Source organism: Anolis carolinensis, unplaced genomic scaffold (assembly GCF_035594765.1).
Source record: "Anolis carolinensis isolate JA03-04 unplaced genomic scaffold, rAnoCar3.1.pri scaffold_14, whole genome shotgun sequence".
In the NCBI taxonomy this organism is placed as follows: domain Eukaryota; kingdom Metazoa; phylum Chordata; class Lepidosauria; order Squamata; family Dactyloidae; genus Anolis; species Anolis carolinensis.
In genome coordinates, this window is record NW_026943825.1 from 3846668 (window position 1) to 3860967 (window position 14300).

Below are 14300 nucleotides of genomic sequence, written 5' to 3' on the forward strand. Positions count from 1 at the left end.
GCCAAAGGTGTGATGCGGCGGCTTAAAAAGCCAATGCGATTGGTCCCAACAGAAAGGAGCCTAGTGTGTCCAAATCTAGGCAAGCAATAGCCCCATTCTGCTTTGTTTAAACCTCACTGGGTGTTGCCATGCATGATATTACAAAAATGCTAAGAAAGGAATCCTTCTGGTCCCATGTATTATTCCTATGGGATGCTCCATAGAGAATCACAAACCTCAAGACTACATTTCCCAGTAGGCTCAGCGGCAGGAAGCGGAAGTGACGCATTCCCGGAAAAAAGGGGCGGGCTTCTGGTGAGGCTCTTAGTGCTGACGTCCTTTTCCGTTCTGTTGGCAGCAAGAGGAAGAAGGTAGGAAAAGGTCCTGCTTTGGGGTTTATTTTATTTGGGAATCAGGCAATAATAATAATTAATAATAATAGTAAAACTTTGTTTCTAGACCGCCCTCTCTCCCCAAAGGAGCCTCTTAGGTATGAAGCAGCCAGGCTTCGAAGCTGCAAGGCTATTCAATGGTATTCAAGTTGGCCAACAATGGAGTCCCCTAGGTATGAATCAGCCAGGCTTTGGAGCTGCAAGGCTATTCAATGGTATTCAAGTTGGCCAACAATGGAGTCCCCTAGGTATGAATCAGCCAGGCTTTGGAGCTGCAAGGCTATTCAATGGTATTCAAGTTGGCCAACAATGGAGTCCCCTAGGTATGAATCAGCCAGGCTTTGGAGCTGCAAGGCTTTTCAATGGTATTCAAGTTGGCCAACAATGGAGTCCCCTAGGTATGAAGCAGCCAGGCTTTGGAGCTGCAAGGCTATTCAATGGTATTCAAGTTGGCCAACAATGGAGTCCCCTAGGTATGAATCAGCCAGGCTTTGGAGCTGCAAGGCTATTCAATGGTATTCAAGTTGGCCAACAATGGAGTCCCCTAGGTATGAATCAGCCAGGCTTTGGAGCTGCAAGGCTTTTCAATGGTATTCAAGTTGGCCAACAATGGAGTCCCCTAGGTATGAATCAGCCAGGCTTTGGAGCTGCAAGGCTTTTCAATGGTATTCAAGTTGGCCAACAATGGAGTCCCCTAGGTATGAATCAGCCAGGCTTTGGAGCTGCAAGGCTTTTCAATGGTATTCAAGTTGGCCAACAATGGAGTCCCCTAGGTAGGAAGCAGCCAGGCTTCGAAGCTGCAAGGCTATTCAATGGTATTCAAGTTGGCCAACAATGGAGTCCCCTAGGTATGAATCAGCCAGGCTTTGGAGCTGCAAGGCTTTTCAATGGTATTCAAGTTGGCCAACAATGGAGTCCCCTAGGTAGGAAGCAGCCAGGCTTCGAAGCTGCAAGGCTATTCAATGGTATTCAAGTTGGCCAACAATGGAGTCCCCTAGGTATGAATCAGCCAGGCTTTGGAGCTGCAAGGCTTTTCAATGGTATTCAAGTTGGCCAACAATGGAGTCCCCTAGGTAGGAAGCAGCCAGGCTTCGAAGCTGCAAGGCTATTCAATGGTATTCAAGTTGGCCAACAATGGAGTCCCCTAGGTATGAATCAGCCAGGCTTTGGAGCTGCAAGGCTATTCAATGGTATTCAAGTTGGCCAACAATGGAGTCCCCTAGGTATGAATCAGCCAGGCTTTGGAGCTGCAAGGCTTTTCAATGGTATTCAAGTTGGCCAACAATGGAGTCCCCTAGGTATGAATCAGCCAGGCTTTGGAGCTGCAAGGCTTTTCAATGGTATTCAAGTTGGCCAACAATGGAGTCCCCTAGGTAGGAAGCAGCCAGGCTTCGAAGCTGCAAGGCTATTCAATGGTATTCAAGTTGGCCAACAATGGAGTCCCCTAGGTATGAATCAGCCAGGCTTTGGAGCTGCAAGGCTTTTCAATGGTATTCAAGTTGGCCAACAATGGAGTCCCCTAGGTATGAATCAGCCAGGCTTTGGAGCTGCAAGGCTTTTCAATGGTATTCAAGTTGGCCAACAATGGAGTCCCCTAGGTAGGAAGCAGCCAGGCTTCGAAGCTGCAAGGCTATTCAATGGTATTCAAGTTGGCCAACAATGGAGTCCCCTAGGTATGAATCAGCCAGGCTTTGGAGCTGCAAGGCTTTTCAATGGTATTCAAGTTGGCCAACAATGGAGTCCCCTAGGTATGAATCAGCCAGGCTTTGGAGCTGCAAGGCTTTTCAATGGTATTCAAGTTGGCCAACAATGGAGTCCCCTAGGTAGGAAGCAGCCAGGCTTCGAAGCTGCAAGGCTATTCAATGGTATTCAAGTTGGCCAACAATGGAGTCCCCTAGGTATGAATCAGCCAGGCTTTGGAGCTGCAAGGCTTTTCAATGGTATTCAAGTTGGCCAACAATGGAGTCCCCTAGGTATGAATCAGCCAGGCTTTGGAGCTGCAAGGCTTTTCAATGGTATTCAAGTTGGCCAACAATGGAGTCCCCTAGGTATGAATCAGCCAGGCTTTGGAGCTGCAAGGCTTTTCAATGGTATTCAAGTTGGCCAACAATGGAGTCCCCTAGGTAGGAAGCAGCCAGGCTTCGAAGCTGCAAGGCTATTCAATGGTATTCAAGTTGGCCAACAATGGAGTCCCCTAGGTATGAATCAGCCAGGCTTTGGAGCTGCAAGGCTTTTCAATGGTATTCAAGTTGGCCAACAATGGAGTCCCCTAGGTATGAATCAGCCAGGCTTTGGAGCTGCAAGGCTTTTCAATGGTATTCAAGTTGGCCAACAATGGAGTCCCCTAGGTAGGAAGCAGCCAGGCTTCGAAGCTGCAAGGCTTTTCAATGGTATTCAAGTTGGCCAACAATGGGGTCCCCTAGGTAGGAAGCAGACAGGCTTTGAAGCTGCAAGGCTACTCAGTGGTATTCAAGTTGGCCAACAATGGAGTCCCCTAGGTAGGAAGCAGCCAGGCTTCGAAGCTGCAAGGCTATTCAATGGTATTCAAGTTGGCCAACGATGGAGTGCCCTAGTTATGAAGCAGCCAGGCTTTGAAGCTGCAAGGCTATTCAATGGTATTCAAGTTGGCCAACAATGGGGTCCCCTAGGTACGAAGCAACCAGGCTTCGAAGCTGCAAGGCTATTCAATGGTATTCAAGCTGGCCAACAATGGAGTCCCCTAGGTATGAATCAGCCAGGCTTTGGAGCTGCAAGGCTATTCAATGGTATTCAAGTTGGCCAACAATGGGGTCCCCTAGGTATGAATCAGCCAGGCTTCGAAGCTGCAAGGCTATTCAATGGTATTCAAGTTGGCCAACAATGGAGTCCCCTAGGTATGAATCAGCCAGGCTTTGGAGCTGCAAGGCTTTTCAATGGTATTCAAGTTGGCCAACAATGGAGTCCCCTAGGTAGGAAGCAGCCAGGCTTCGAAGCTGCAAGGCTATTCAATGGTATTCAAGTTGGCCAACAATGGAGTCCCCTAGGTATGAATCAGCCAGGCTTTGGAGCTGCAAGGCTTTTCAATGGTATTCAAGTTGGCCAACAATGGAGTCCCCTAGGTATGAATCAGCCAGGCTTTGGAGCTGCAAGGCTTTTCAATGGTATTCAAGTTGGCCAACAATGGAGTCCCCTAGGTAGGAATCAGCCAGGCTTTGGAGCTGCAAGGCTTTTCAATGGTATTCAAGTTGGCCAACAATGGAGTCCCCTAGGTAGGAAGCAGCCAGGCTTCGAAGCTGCAAGGCTATTCAATGGTATTCAAGTTGGCCAACAATGGAGTCCCCTAGGTATGAATCAGCCAGGCTTTGGAGCTGCAAGGCTTTTCAATGGTATTCAAGTTGGCCAACAATGGAGTCCCCTAGGTATGAATCAGCCAGGCTTTGGAGCTGCAAGGCTTTTCAATGGTATTCAAGTTGGCCAACAATGGAGTCCCCTAGGTAGGAAGCAGCCAGGCTTCGAAGCTGCAAGGCTATTCAATGGTATTCAAGTTGGCCAACAATGGAGTCCCCTAGGTATGAATCAGCCAGGCTTTGGAGCTGCAAGGCTTTTCAATGGTATTCAAGTTGGCCAACAATGGAGTCCCCTAGGTATGAATCAGCCAGGCTTTGGAGCTGCAAGGCTTTTCAATGGTATTCAAGTTGGCCAACAATGGAGTCCCCTAGGTAGGAAGCAGCCAGGCTTCGAAGCTGCAAGGCTATTCAATGGTATTCAAGTTGGCCAACAATGGAGTCCCCTAGGTATGAATCAGCCAGGCTTTGGAGCTGCAAGGCTTTTCAATGGTATTCAAGTTGGCCAACAATGGAGTCCCCTAGGTATGAATCAGCCAGGCTTTGGAGCTGCAAGGCTTTTCAATGGTATTCAAGTTGGCCAACAATGGAGTCCCCTAGGTATGAATCAGCCAGGCTTTGGAGCTGCAAGGCTTTTCAATGGTATTCAAGTTGGCCAACAATGGAGTCCCCTAGGTAGGAAGCAGCCAGGCTTCGGAGCTGCAAGGCTATTCAATGGTATTCAAGTTGGCCAACAATGGAGTCCCCTAGGTATGAATCAGCCAGGCTTTGGAGCTGCAAGGCTTTTCAATGGTATTCAAGTTGGCCAACAATGGAGTCCCCTAGGTATGAATCAGCCAGGCTTTGGAGCTGCAAGGCTTTTCAATGGTATTCAAGTTGGCCAACAATGGAGTCCCCTAGGTAGGAAGCAGCCAGGCTTCGAAGCTGCAAGGCTTTTCAATGGTATTCAAGTTGGCCAACAATGGGGTCCCCTAGGTAGGAAGCAGACAGGCTTTGAAGCTGCAAGGCTACTCAGTGGTATTCAAGTTGGCCAACAATGGAGTCCCCTAGGTAGGAAGCAGCCAGGCTTCGAAGCTGCAAGGCTATTCAATGGTATTCAAGTTGGCCAACGATGGAGTGCCCTAGTTATGAAGCAGCCAGGCTTTGAAGCTGCAAGGCTATTCAATGGTATTCAAGTTGGCCAACAATGGGGTCCCCTAGGTACGAAGCAACCAGGCTTCGAAGCTGCAAGGCTATTCAATGGTATTCAAGCTGGCCAACAATGGAGTCCCCTAGGTATGAAGCAGCCAGGCTTTGAAGCTGCAAGGCTATTCAATGGTATTCATCCTGGCCAACAATCAAGTCCCTTAGGTACACATTATTACACTAATTTAACTGTAAAAAAAGTTTTTTAAAAATGAAATTAAATAATTCTGTCCTTCTCTCTCTCTGTCTCTTGGCATTTGGTTCTTCTTTCCTCTTGTCCAGATGAAGCTGCTTTTCCTTGCCCTTTGGGCCGTCTTTGCTGCCGTCCGCGCGGAGGAAGGTGCCCGGCTCCTGGCCTCCAAATCTCTGCTCAACCGATACGCCGTCGAAGGGCGGGATCTGACCCTGCAGTACAATATCTACAATGTTGGCTCAAGGTGAAAATTAGAGGGAGTTCCAAAAGACCCGTTCCCTCCTGAAAAGATGTTGTTAAGACTACTGTCCAACCCATTTCTAAGACCACTCCTTTTAATAATAATAATAATAATAATAATAATAATAATAATAATAATAATAATAATAATAATACATCACACAGTCCTAGACACTTGGGAAGTGTTCGACTTGTGATTTTGTGATACGAAATCCAGCATATCTATCTTGTTTGCTGTGTCATACAATAAATAATAATAATAGTAATAATAATAATAATAATAGTGTTCGACTTGTGATTTTGTGATACGAAATCCAGCATATCTATCTTGTTTGCTGTGTCATACAATAAATAATAATAATAATAATAATAATAATAATAATAATAATAATAATAATACATCACACAGTCCTAAACACCTGGGAAGTGTTCGACTTGTGATTTTGTGATACGAAATCCAGCATGTCTATCTCGTTTGCTGTGTCATACAATAATAATAGTAATAATAATAATAATAATACTGTGGGACTTCCGAATCCAGACTGACAAAGTTCTGGAACACAACACACCAGACATCACAGTTGTGGAATAGACATTGACAAAATTACAGTCTGCCAACTGCAAAAGGCCACCCTACTGGGATCTGCGCACATCATCCGAAAATACATCACACAGTCCTAGACACTTGGGAAGTGTTCGACTTGTGATTTTGTGATACAAAATCCAGCATAGCTATCTTGTTTGCTGTGTCATAAAATAATAATAATAATAATAATAATAATACATCACACGGTCCTAGACACTTGGGAAGTGTTCGATTTGGGATTTTGTGATACGAAATCCAGCATGTCTATCTTGTTTGCTGTGTCATACAATATAATAATAATAATAATAATAATAATAATAATAATAATAATAATAATACATCACACAGTCCTAGACACTTGGGAAGTGTTCGACTTGGGATTTTGTGATACGAAATCCAGCATATCTATCTTGTTTGCTGTGTCATACAATAAATAATAATAATAATAATAATAATAATAATAATAATACATCACACAGTCCTAGACACTTGGGAAGTGTTTGGCTTGTGATTTTGTGATATGAAATCCAGCATATCTATCTTGTTTGCTGTGTCATAATAAAATAATAATAATAATAATAATGATAATAATGCATCACACAGTCCTAGACACTTGGGAAGTGTTCGACTTGGGATTTTGTGATACGAAATCCAGCATGTCTATCTTGTTTGCTGTGTCATAAAATAATAATAATAATAATAATAATAAAACTTTATTTATACCCCGCCACCATCTCCTCACAGGGACTTGGGGCAGCTCACATGGGGCAAGGCCCAACCAGCATAATTTGCAAAAACAACAGCACAATATACAAAAAATATACAAAATATACAAAAAATATAACACAGTAAGACAATAAAACAGGAGTTAATACAGCGGTAATAATATCAGTCAACCACCTAGTACAATTCAGTCGCCTTCATTGGTGGGGGGGACTGCAGCTTTCCTCTGAAGCTGAGAAAGTGTGACTCACCCCATGTTTCTGTGGCTCAACAAGGATTCGAAGCCAGGTCTCTGGAGTTATTATCCCACGCTCAAGCCACTACAATATTCTTTGTCCTGGGTTTACGCAAAGATTAATAATAATAATAATAATAATAATAATAATAATAATAATAATAATAATAATAATAATAACCTGGCTATGGCTCACGAATGGGACCCTGAAGAAGGAGACAGAAGGCCTGATCCTTGCAGCCCAGGAGCAAGACATCAGGACAAAGGCCATTCAGGCCAAGATCGAAAAATCAGCTGATGACCCAAAATGCAGACTGTGCAAGGAAACCAACGAAACCATGGATCATATCCTCAGCTGCTGTAAGAAAATCGCACAGACAGACTACAAACAGAGGCACAACTATGTGGCCCAAATGATTCATTGGTACTTATGCCTCAAGTACCACCTCCCAGCAGCAAAGAACTGGTGGGATCACAAACCTGCAAAAGTATTGGAAAATGAACACGCAAAGATATTGTGGGACTTCCGAATCCAGACTGACAAAGTTCTGGAACACAACACACCAGACATCACAGTTGTGGAAAACAAAAAGGTTTGGATCATTGATGTTGCCATCCCAGGTGACAGTCGCATTGATGTAAAACAACAGGAAAAACTCAGCCGCTCTCAGGACCTCAAGATTGAACTTCAAAGACTCTGGCAGAAACCAGTACAGGTGGTCCCGGTGGTGGTGGGCACACTGGGTGCTGTGCCAAAAGATCTCAGCCAGCATTTGGAAACAATAGCCATTGACAAAATCACCATCTGCCAACTGCAAAAGGCCACCCGACTGGGATCTGCACACATCATCAGAAAATACATCACACAGTCCTAGACACTTGGGAAGTGTTTGACTTGTGGTTTTGCGAAACGAAATCCAGCATCTCTATCTTGTTTGCTGTGCCATACAACGTCGTTGTGTTGATAATAATAATCATAATATCATATTAATAATAAAAATAATATTATCATCATCCTAGTGGTGTTGGACTACAAATCCCATCCCGGTCATGCTGGTGAGTGATGGGAGTTGTAGTATGATGCCTTTGTTCCCTTGTCCTATCCTCCGGGTGCTGAAATCCATTAATCTGCTGAGAAGTTTTGGGTTCGAGTCCTGCCCCAGTTCTGCCCTGGAAATCCTTAATAATTTCTGTCTTCGTTTAGCGCTGCCTTAGAAGTGGAGCTGTCGGATGACTCCTTCCCGCCGGAGGATTTCGGCATCGTCTCCGGGATGCTCAACGTGAAGTGGGATCGGATCGCGCCGTATCCTTTTCTCTCTTCCTCGTGTTGACAAGGATCCCTTGTACATAGAATGATAGGATCCTAGAGAGGTGAGGGACCCCTAAGGCCAACTAGTCCCACCCCGATTGATGCCCACCCAACTTCTATTTAAAGCCCTTGAAGGCGGTCTTTAAGCCTCCAAGGCAGTCCGTTCTCTCTCTGCGAGAGCTCTGAAGGCAGGGGTCCCCAAACTTTTTAATCCGAGGGCCGGTCCACAATCTTTCAGACTGTGGAGGGGCCGAATTATCATTTGGAAAAAAGTACAAACAAATTCCTATGCATACTGCACATGTCTTATTTGTAGTGCAAAAACAACAACAAGAACAATGAAAGAACAATACAATATTTAAAAATAAAAACAATTTTAACCCAACATACATTTATCAGGATTTCAATGGGAAGTGTGCTCCTGCTTCTGGCCAATGAGATAGTCAAGTTAATTAGGATTGTTGTTGTTGTTGTGTGCCTTCAAGTCATTTCAGACTTTGTGCGAGCCTAAGTTTAAAATTTATTTATTATTATGTATTTAGTCAAGTTAATTAGGATTGTTGTTGTTGTTGTTGTGTGCCTTCAAGTCATTTCAGACTTTGTGCGAGCCTAAGTTTAAAATTTATTTATTATTATGTATTTAGTCAAGTTAATTAGGATTGTTGTTGTTGTTGTTGTGTGCCTTCAAGTCATTTCAGACTTTGTGCGAGCCTAAGTTTAAAATTTATTTATTATTATGTATTTAGTCAAGTTAATTAGGATTGTTGTTGTTGTTGTTGTGTGCCTTCAAGTCATTTCAGACTTTCTGCGAGCCTAAGTTTAAAATTTATTTATTATTATGTATTTAGTCAAGTTAATTAGGATTGTTGTTGTTGTTGTTGTTGTGTGCCTTCAAGTCATTTCAGACTTTCTGCGAGCCTAAGTTTAAAATTTATTTATTATTATGTATTTAGTCAAGTTAATTAGGATTGTTGTTGTTGTTGTTGTTGTGTGCCTTCAAGTCATTTCAGACTTTGGGCGAGCCTAACTCTAAAATGTATTTATTTATTATTTATTTACTACATTTGTATCACACCCTTCTCACCCCAAAGGGGACTCAGAGTGGCTTACAAATTATATGTACATACAATATATTATATTATTAGCATAGCACAATATTAGTATTATATATTACTATATTGAACTATACCACTATACTGTAATATTATTAGTAATATTATATGTAATATAGAATATATAATTAATATTATTATATGGTATTATTATTAGTATTATATTGTATTACATTATAATATTGTCAATATTATATGTATATACAATATATTATATTATAAAACTGAGGGCGGGGGCCAGGTAAATGACCTCGGAGGGCCGCATCCGGCCCCCGGGCCTTAGTTTGGGGACCCCTGTCTGAAGGGATCCCCAAAGGCCATCTCGTCTAACCCACTGCTCGGCGGAAAGGCACAAACGAAGCCTTCCTGACAGATGCCACCCAAAGTTGGTGTAAAGATGCCCTCCAAGGCAGTGGTTCCCAAACTTATTTGGCCCACCGCCCCTTTACAGCAAAAATATGCCTCGGCACCCCCTGAAAAGGGAGGCGTGGCTTAGAGGGGTGGGCGTGGCCTTCACAAGAGGGCAGGGTTGAGCCTCTCCCCAAGTCCAAGATGCAGGGCTGGGAGGCGGAGGTGGGCGGGGCCACAAACGGGCAGCCAGGACTGGGATGGGCGGAGTTACGAGCTCTGAGGCAGGGCTGAGCTTCTATCCCTGTCCTGCGGCACCTTCCAGGACACAGGAGGCGGGGCTAGAGGAGGGGGAGGGGCCTCTAAACCCCGCCCCTGTGTTCTAACAAGCGCCTCAGGGGAGGCTCTTGGGAAGAGGCCCCGCCCCTAGCCCCGCCCTTTAGTCCTAAAAGGCCTCTCAGGAAAAATGTAGATGCTCAGCCCTAGCTCAGACTCTTGGAAGGAGGCCCCGCCCCCTTCCCTAGCTCCGCCCTCTGTGTCCCAACAAGCGCCTCAGGAGAGGTATACAGAGGCTCTTGGTAAGAGGCCCCGCCCCCACCCCTAGCCCCGCCCTTTAGTCCTAAAAGGCCTCTCAGGAAAAATGTAGATGCTCAGCCCTAGCTCAGACTCTTGGAAGGAGGCCCCGCCCCCTTCCCTAGCTCCACCCTCTGTGTCCCAACAAGGAGAGGTATAGATGCTCAGCCCTGTCTCGGGCTCTTGGGAAGAAGCCCCTTCCCTAGCCCCGCCCTTTAGTCCTAAAAGGCCTCTCAGGAAAAATATAGATGCTCAGCCCTATCTCAGTCTCTTGGAAGGAGGCCCCGCCCCCTTCCCTAGCTCCGCCCTCTGTCCCAACAAGTGCCTCAGGAGAGGTATACAGAGGCTCTTGGGAAGAGGCCCCGCCCCCACCCCTAGCCCCGCCCTTTAGTCCTAAAAGGCCTCTCAGGAAAAATGTAGATGCTCAGCCCTAGCTCAGACTCTTGGAAGGAGGCCCCGCCCCCTTCCCTAGCTCCACCCTCTGTGTCCCAACAAGGAGAGGTATAGATGCTCAGCCCTGTCTCGGGCTCTTGGGAAGAAGCCACGCCCCTAGCCCCGCCCTTTAGTCCTAAAAGGCCTCTCAGGAAAAATATAGATGCTCAGCCCTATCTCAGTCTCTTGGAAGGAGGCCCCGCCCCCTTCCCTAGCTCCGCCCTCTGTCCCAACAAGCGCCTCAGGAGAGGTATACAGAGGCTCTTGGGAAGAGGCCCCGCCCCCACCCCTAGCCCCGCCCTTTAGTCCTAAAAGGCCTCTCAGGAAAAATGTAGATGCTCAGCCCTAGCTCAGACTCTTGGAAGGAGGCCCCGCCCCCTTCCCTAGCTCCTCCCTCTGTGTCCCAACAAGGAGAGGTATAGATGCTCAGCCCTGTCTCGGGCTCTTGGGAAGAAGCCCCTTCCCTAGCCCCGCCCTTTAGTCCTAAAAGGCCTCTCAGGAAAAATGTAGATGCTCAGCCCTAGCTCAGACTCTTGGAAGGAGGCCCCGCCCCCTTCCCTAGCTCCACCCTCTGTGTCCCAACAAGGAGAGGTATAGATGCTCAGCCCTGTCTCGGGCTCTTGGGAAGAAGCCACGCCCACTCCTCTAGCTCCGCCCCCTGTGTCCTAACAGGCGCCCTAGGTGCTCAGCCCTATCTCTTGCGCTCCAAAGGTTCTTCCTCTTCTCCTCTGCGGTTTACTCTCCTTGACTCCTGTTTGCACAGGGCCAGCAACGTCTCCCACACGGTGGTCCTGCGGCCCCTGAAGGCCGGCTACTTCAACTTCACCTCGGCCACCATCACTTACCTGGCCCAAGAAGGAGGACAGGTGGTGGTAAGTGATGGTGGTCTCTTCTTATTCTTATTTGCCAGCAAAGGACTTCCTCTCCCTCTCGTCTTCTCTGCTTTGGGTGTCGTAAATATACTGTAACAACAACAACTGAATTGCTGTGAGTTTTCCACAGCATTCTCTCCTGACGTTTCTTCCAGGTTGGCTTCACCAGCGCTCCAGGACAAGGAGGCATCCTGGCACAGCGGGAATTTGACCGGAGGTTTTCGCCCCACTTTGTGAGTACAACAGGGCCAGGAATCAACACTTGGAAGAGTGTTTGTTCCTGCAGAATGAATACAGTTCTTAACTGCAGTGGTGCAATGTATACATATTGAATTAATAATAATAATAATAATAATAATAATAATAATAATAATAATAATAATAAGCACAGCAAACAAAAAACCAGTACAAGAAAACCGCACTACAAACTAGAGCTGACAGCTGGCACAACAAAACATTGCATGGAAAGTTCCTTGACAAAATTGAAGGAAAAGCTGACAAGGAGAAGACCTGGATCTGGCTCACGAATGGGACCCTGAAGAAGGAGACAGAAGGCCTGATCCTTGCAGCCCAGGAGCAAGACATCAGAACAAAGGCAATTAATAATAATAATAATAATAAGCCATCAGAACAAAGGCAATTAAGGCCAAGATCGAAAAATCAGCTGATGACCCAAAATGCAGACTGTGCAAGAAAACCGACGAAACCATGGATCATATCCTCAGCTGCTGTAAGAAAATTGCACAGACAGACTACAAACAGAGGCACAACTATGTGGCCCAAATGATCCATTGGAACTTATGCCTCAAGTACCACCTCCCAGCAGCAAAGAACTGGTGGGATCACAAACCTGCAAAAGTATTGGAAAATGAGCACGCAAAGATACTGTGGGACTTCCGAATCCAGACTGACAAAGTTCTGGAACACAACACACCAGACATCACAGTTGTGGAAAAGAACAAGGTTTGGATCATTGATGTTGCCATCCCAGGTGACAGTCGCATTGACGAAAAACAACAGGAAAAACTCAGCCGCTCTCAGGACCTCAAGATTGAACTGCAAAGACTCTGGCAGAAACCAGTGCAGGTGGTCCCGGTGGTGATGGGCACACTGGGTGCCGTGCCAAAAGATCTCAGCCGGCATTTGGAAACAATAGACATTGACAAAATCACCATCTGCCAACTGCAAAAGGCCACCCAACTGGGATCTGCAGCAGCATCCGAAAATACATCACACAGTCCTAGACACTTGGGAAGTGTTCGACTTGTGGTTTTGTGAAACGAAATCCAGCATGTCTATCTTGTTTGCTGTGTCATAATAAAATAATAATAATAATAATAATAATACAAAATACATCACACAGTCCTAGACACTTGGGAAGTGTTCGACTTGTGATTTTGTGATACGAAATCCAGCATGTCTATCTTGTTTGCTGTGTCATAATAAAATAATAATAATAATAATAATAATAATACAAAATACATCACACAGTCCTAGACACTTGGGAAGTGTTCGACTTGTGATTTTGTGATGCGAAATCCAGCATGTCTATCTTGTTTGCTGTGTCATAATAAAATAATGATAATAATAATAAAATAATAATAATAATAATACATCACACATTCCTAGACACTTGGGAAGTGTTCGACTTGCGATTTTGTGATGCGAAATCCAACATGTCTATCTTGTTTGCTGTGTAATAATAATAATAATAATAATACATCACACAGTCCTAGACACTTGGGAATGTTCGACTTGCGATTTTGTGACATGAAATCCAGCATATCTATCTTGTTTGCTGTGTAATAATAATAATAATAATAATAATACATCACACAGTCCTAGACACTTGGGAAGTGTTCGACTTGCGATTTTGTGATGCTAAATCCAGCATGTCTATCTTGTTTGCTGTGTCATAATAAAATAATAATAATAATAATAATAATAATAATAATAATAATAATAATAATAATAAAAAATACATCACACAGTCGTAGACACTTGGGAAGTGTTCGACTTGCGATTTTGTGATGCGAAATCCAGCATGTCTATCTTGTTTGCGGTGTCATAATAAAATAATAATAATAATAATTGTATTATTATTATTATTAATGGTAATAATATTAATATTGGTGTTTCTTTCTCTGCAGCTGGACTGGGCAGCCTTTGGCGTCATGACCCTCCCGTCCATCGGGATCCCTTTGCTGCTTTGGTATTCCAGCAAAAGGAAGTACGACACCCCCAAAACCAAGAAGAACTGATCGGTCCCCCAAGAAATATTCTCCGTTTCCCGCCGACCCTTCAAAGGTCCGCTTGACCAGCTGTCGTTGTCCATATCGAGCCATTTTGACCGGCAAGGCTTCCATCCCTGGCCATCGAAACATCACCAATAACCAGATGGATTTTGGGGCGAAAATTAAGCCCCCCACTTCAGAGCGCTAACACGGGAATGGTTTGAATTCTCTGTCCGAGAGATCTTCCTTGACCCACGTTTGCTGTGGGTTGTTGATTTTTTTAAAAAATACATAAAAGTAAACACAGAACCACAATTTGAGTGCGTTTCGTAATTTTCTTCTACTCCCTAACCCAATTCCAAATGTCCCACCATTTTTAGTCCCGGGTGGCGCAGCGGGTTAATCTGCTGAGCTGCTGACCGAAAAGACGGCGGTTCGAATGCGGGGAGCAAGGTGAGCTCCTGCTGTTAGCTCCAGCTCCTGCCAACTTAGCAGTTCGAAAACATGCAAATGTGAGTAGATCAATAGGTACTGCTCTGGCGGGAAGGTAACGGCGCTCCATGC

General features: G+C 45.0%; 1 protein-coding gene across 1 annotated transcript; it reads left to right on the plus strand.

The window, feature by feature from the left end:
• Positions 1–231: 231 nt before the first annotated feature.
• ssr2 (signal sequence receptor subunit 2) lies at positions 232–14051 on the plus strand. Its single transcript, XM_062964753.1, has 6 exons — positions 232–350; positions 5162–5316; positions 8061–8159; positions 11394–11502; positions 11658–11735; positions 13653–14051. Exons 2-6 carry the CDS (start codon positions 5162–5164, stop codon positions 13761–13763), a joined length of 552 nt encoding a protein of 183 aa, XP_062820823.1. The 5' UTR covers positions 232–350; the 3' UTR covers positions 13764–14051.
• The last annotated feature ends 249 nt before the right edge of the window (positions 14052–14300 follow it).

Excerpts from the sequence above, each read along its gene's own strand:
- ssr2 (XM_062964753.1), top strand. The coding sequence starts at position 5,162 with ATGAAGCTGCTTTTCCTTGCCCTTTGGGCCGTCTTTGCTGCCGTCCGC. Across the intron at positions 11,503-11,657 it reads AAGAAGGAGGACAGGTGGTG|GTTGGCTTCACCAGCGCTCC; the intron begins GTAAGTGATGGT and ends CGTTTCTTCCAG. Across the intron at positions 11,736-13,652 it reads GGAGGTTTTCGCCCCACTTT|CTGGACTGGGCAGCCTTTGG; the intron begins GTGAGTACAACA and ends CTTTCTCTGCAG.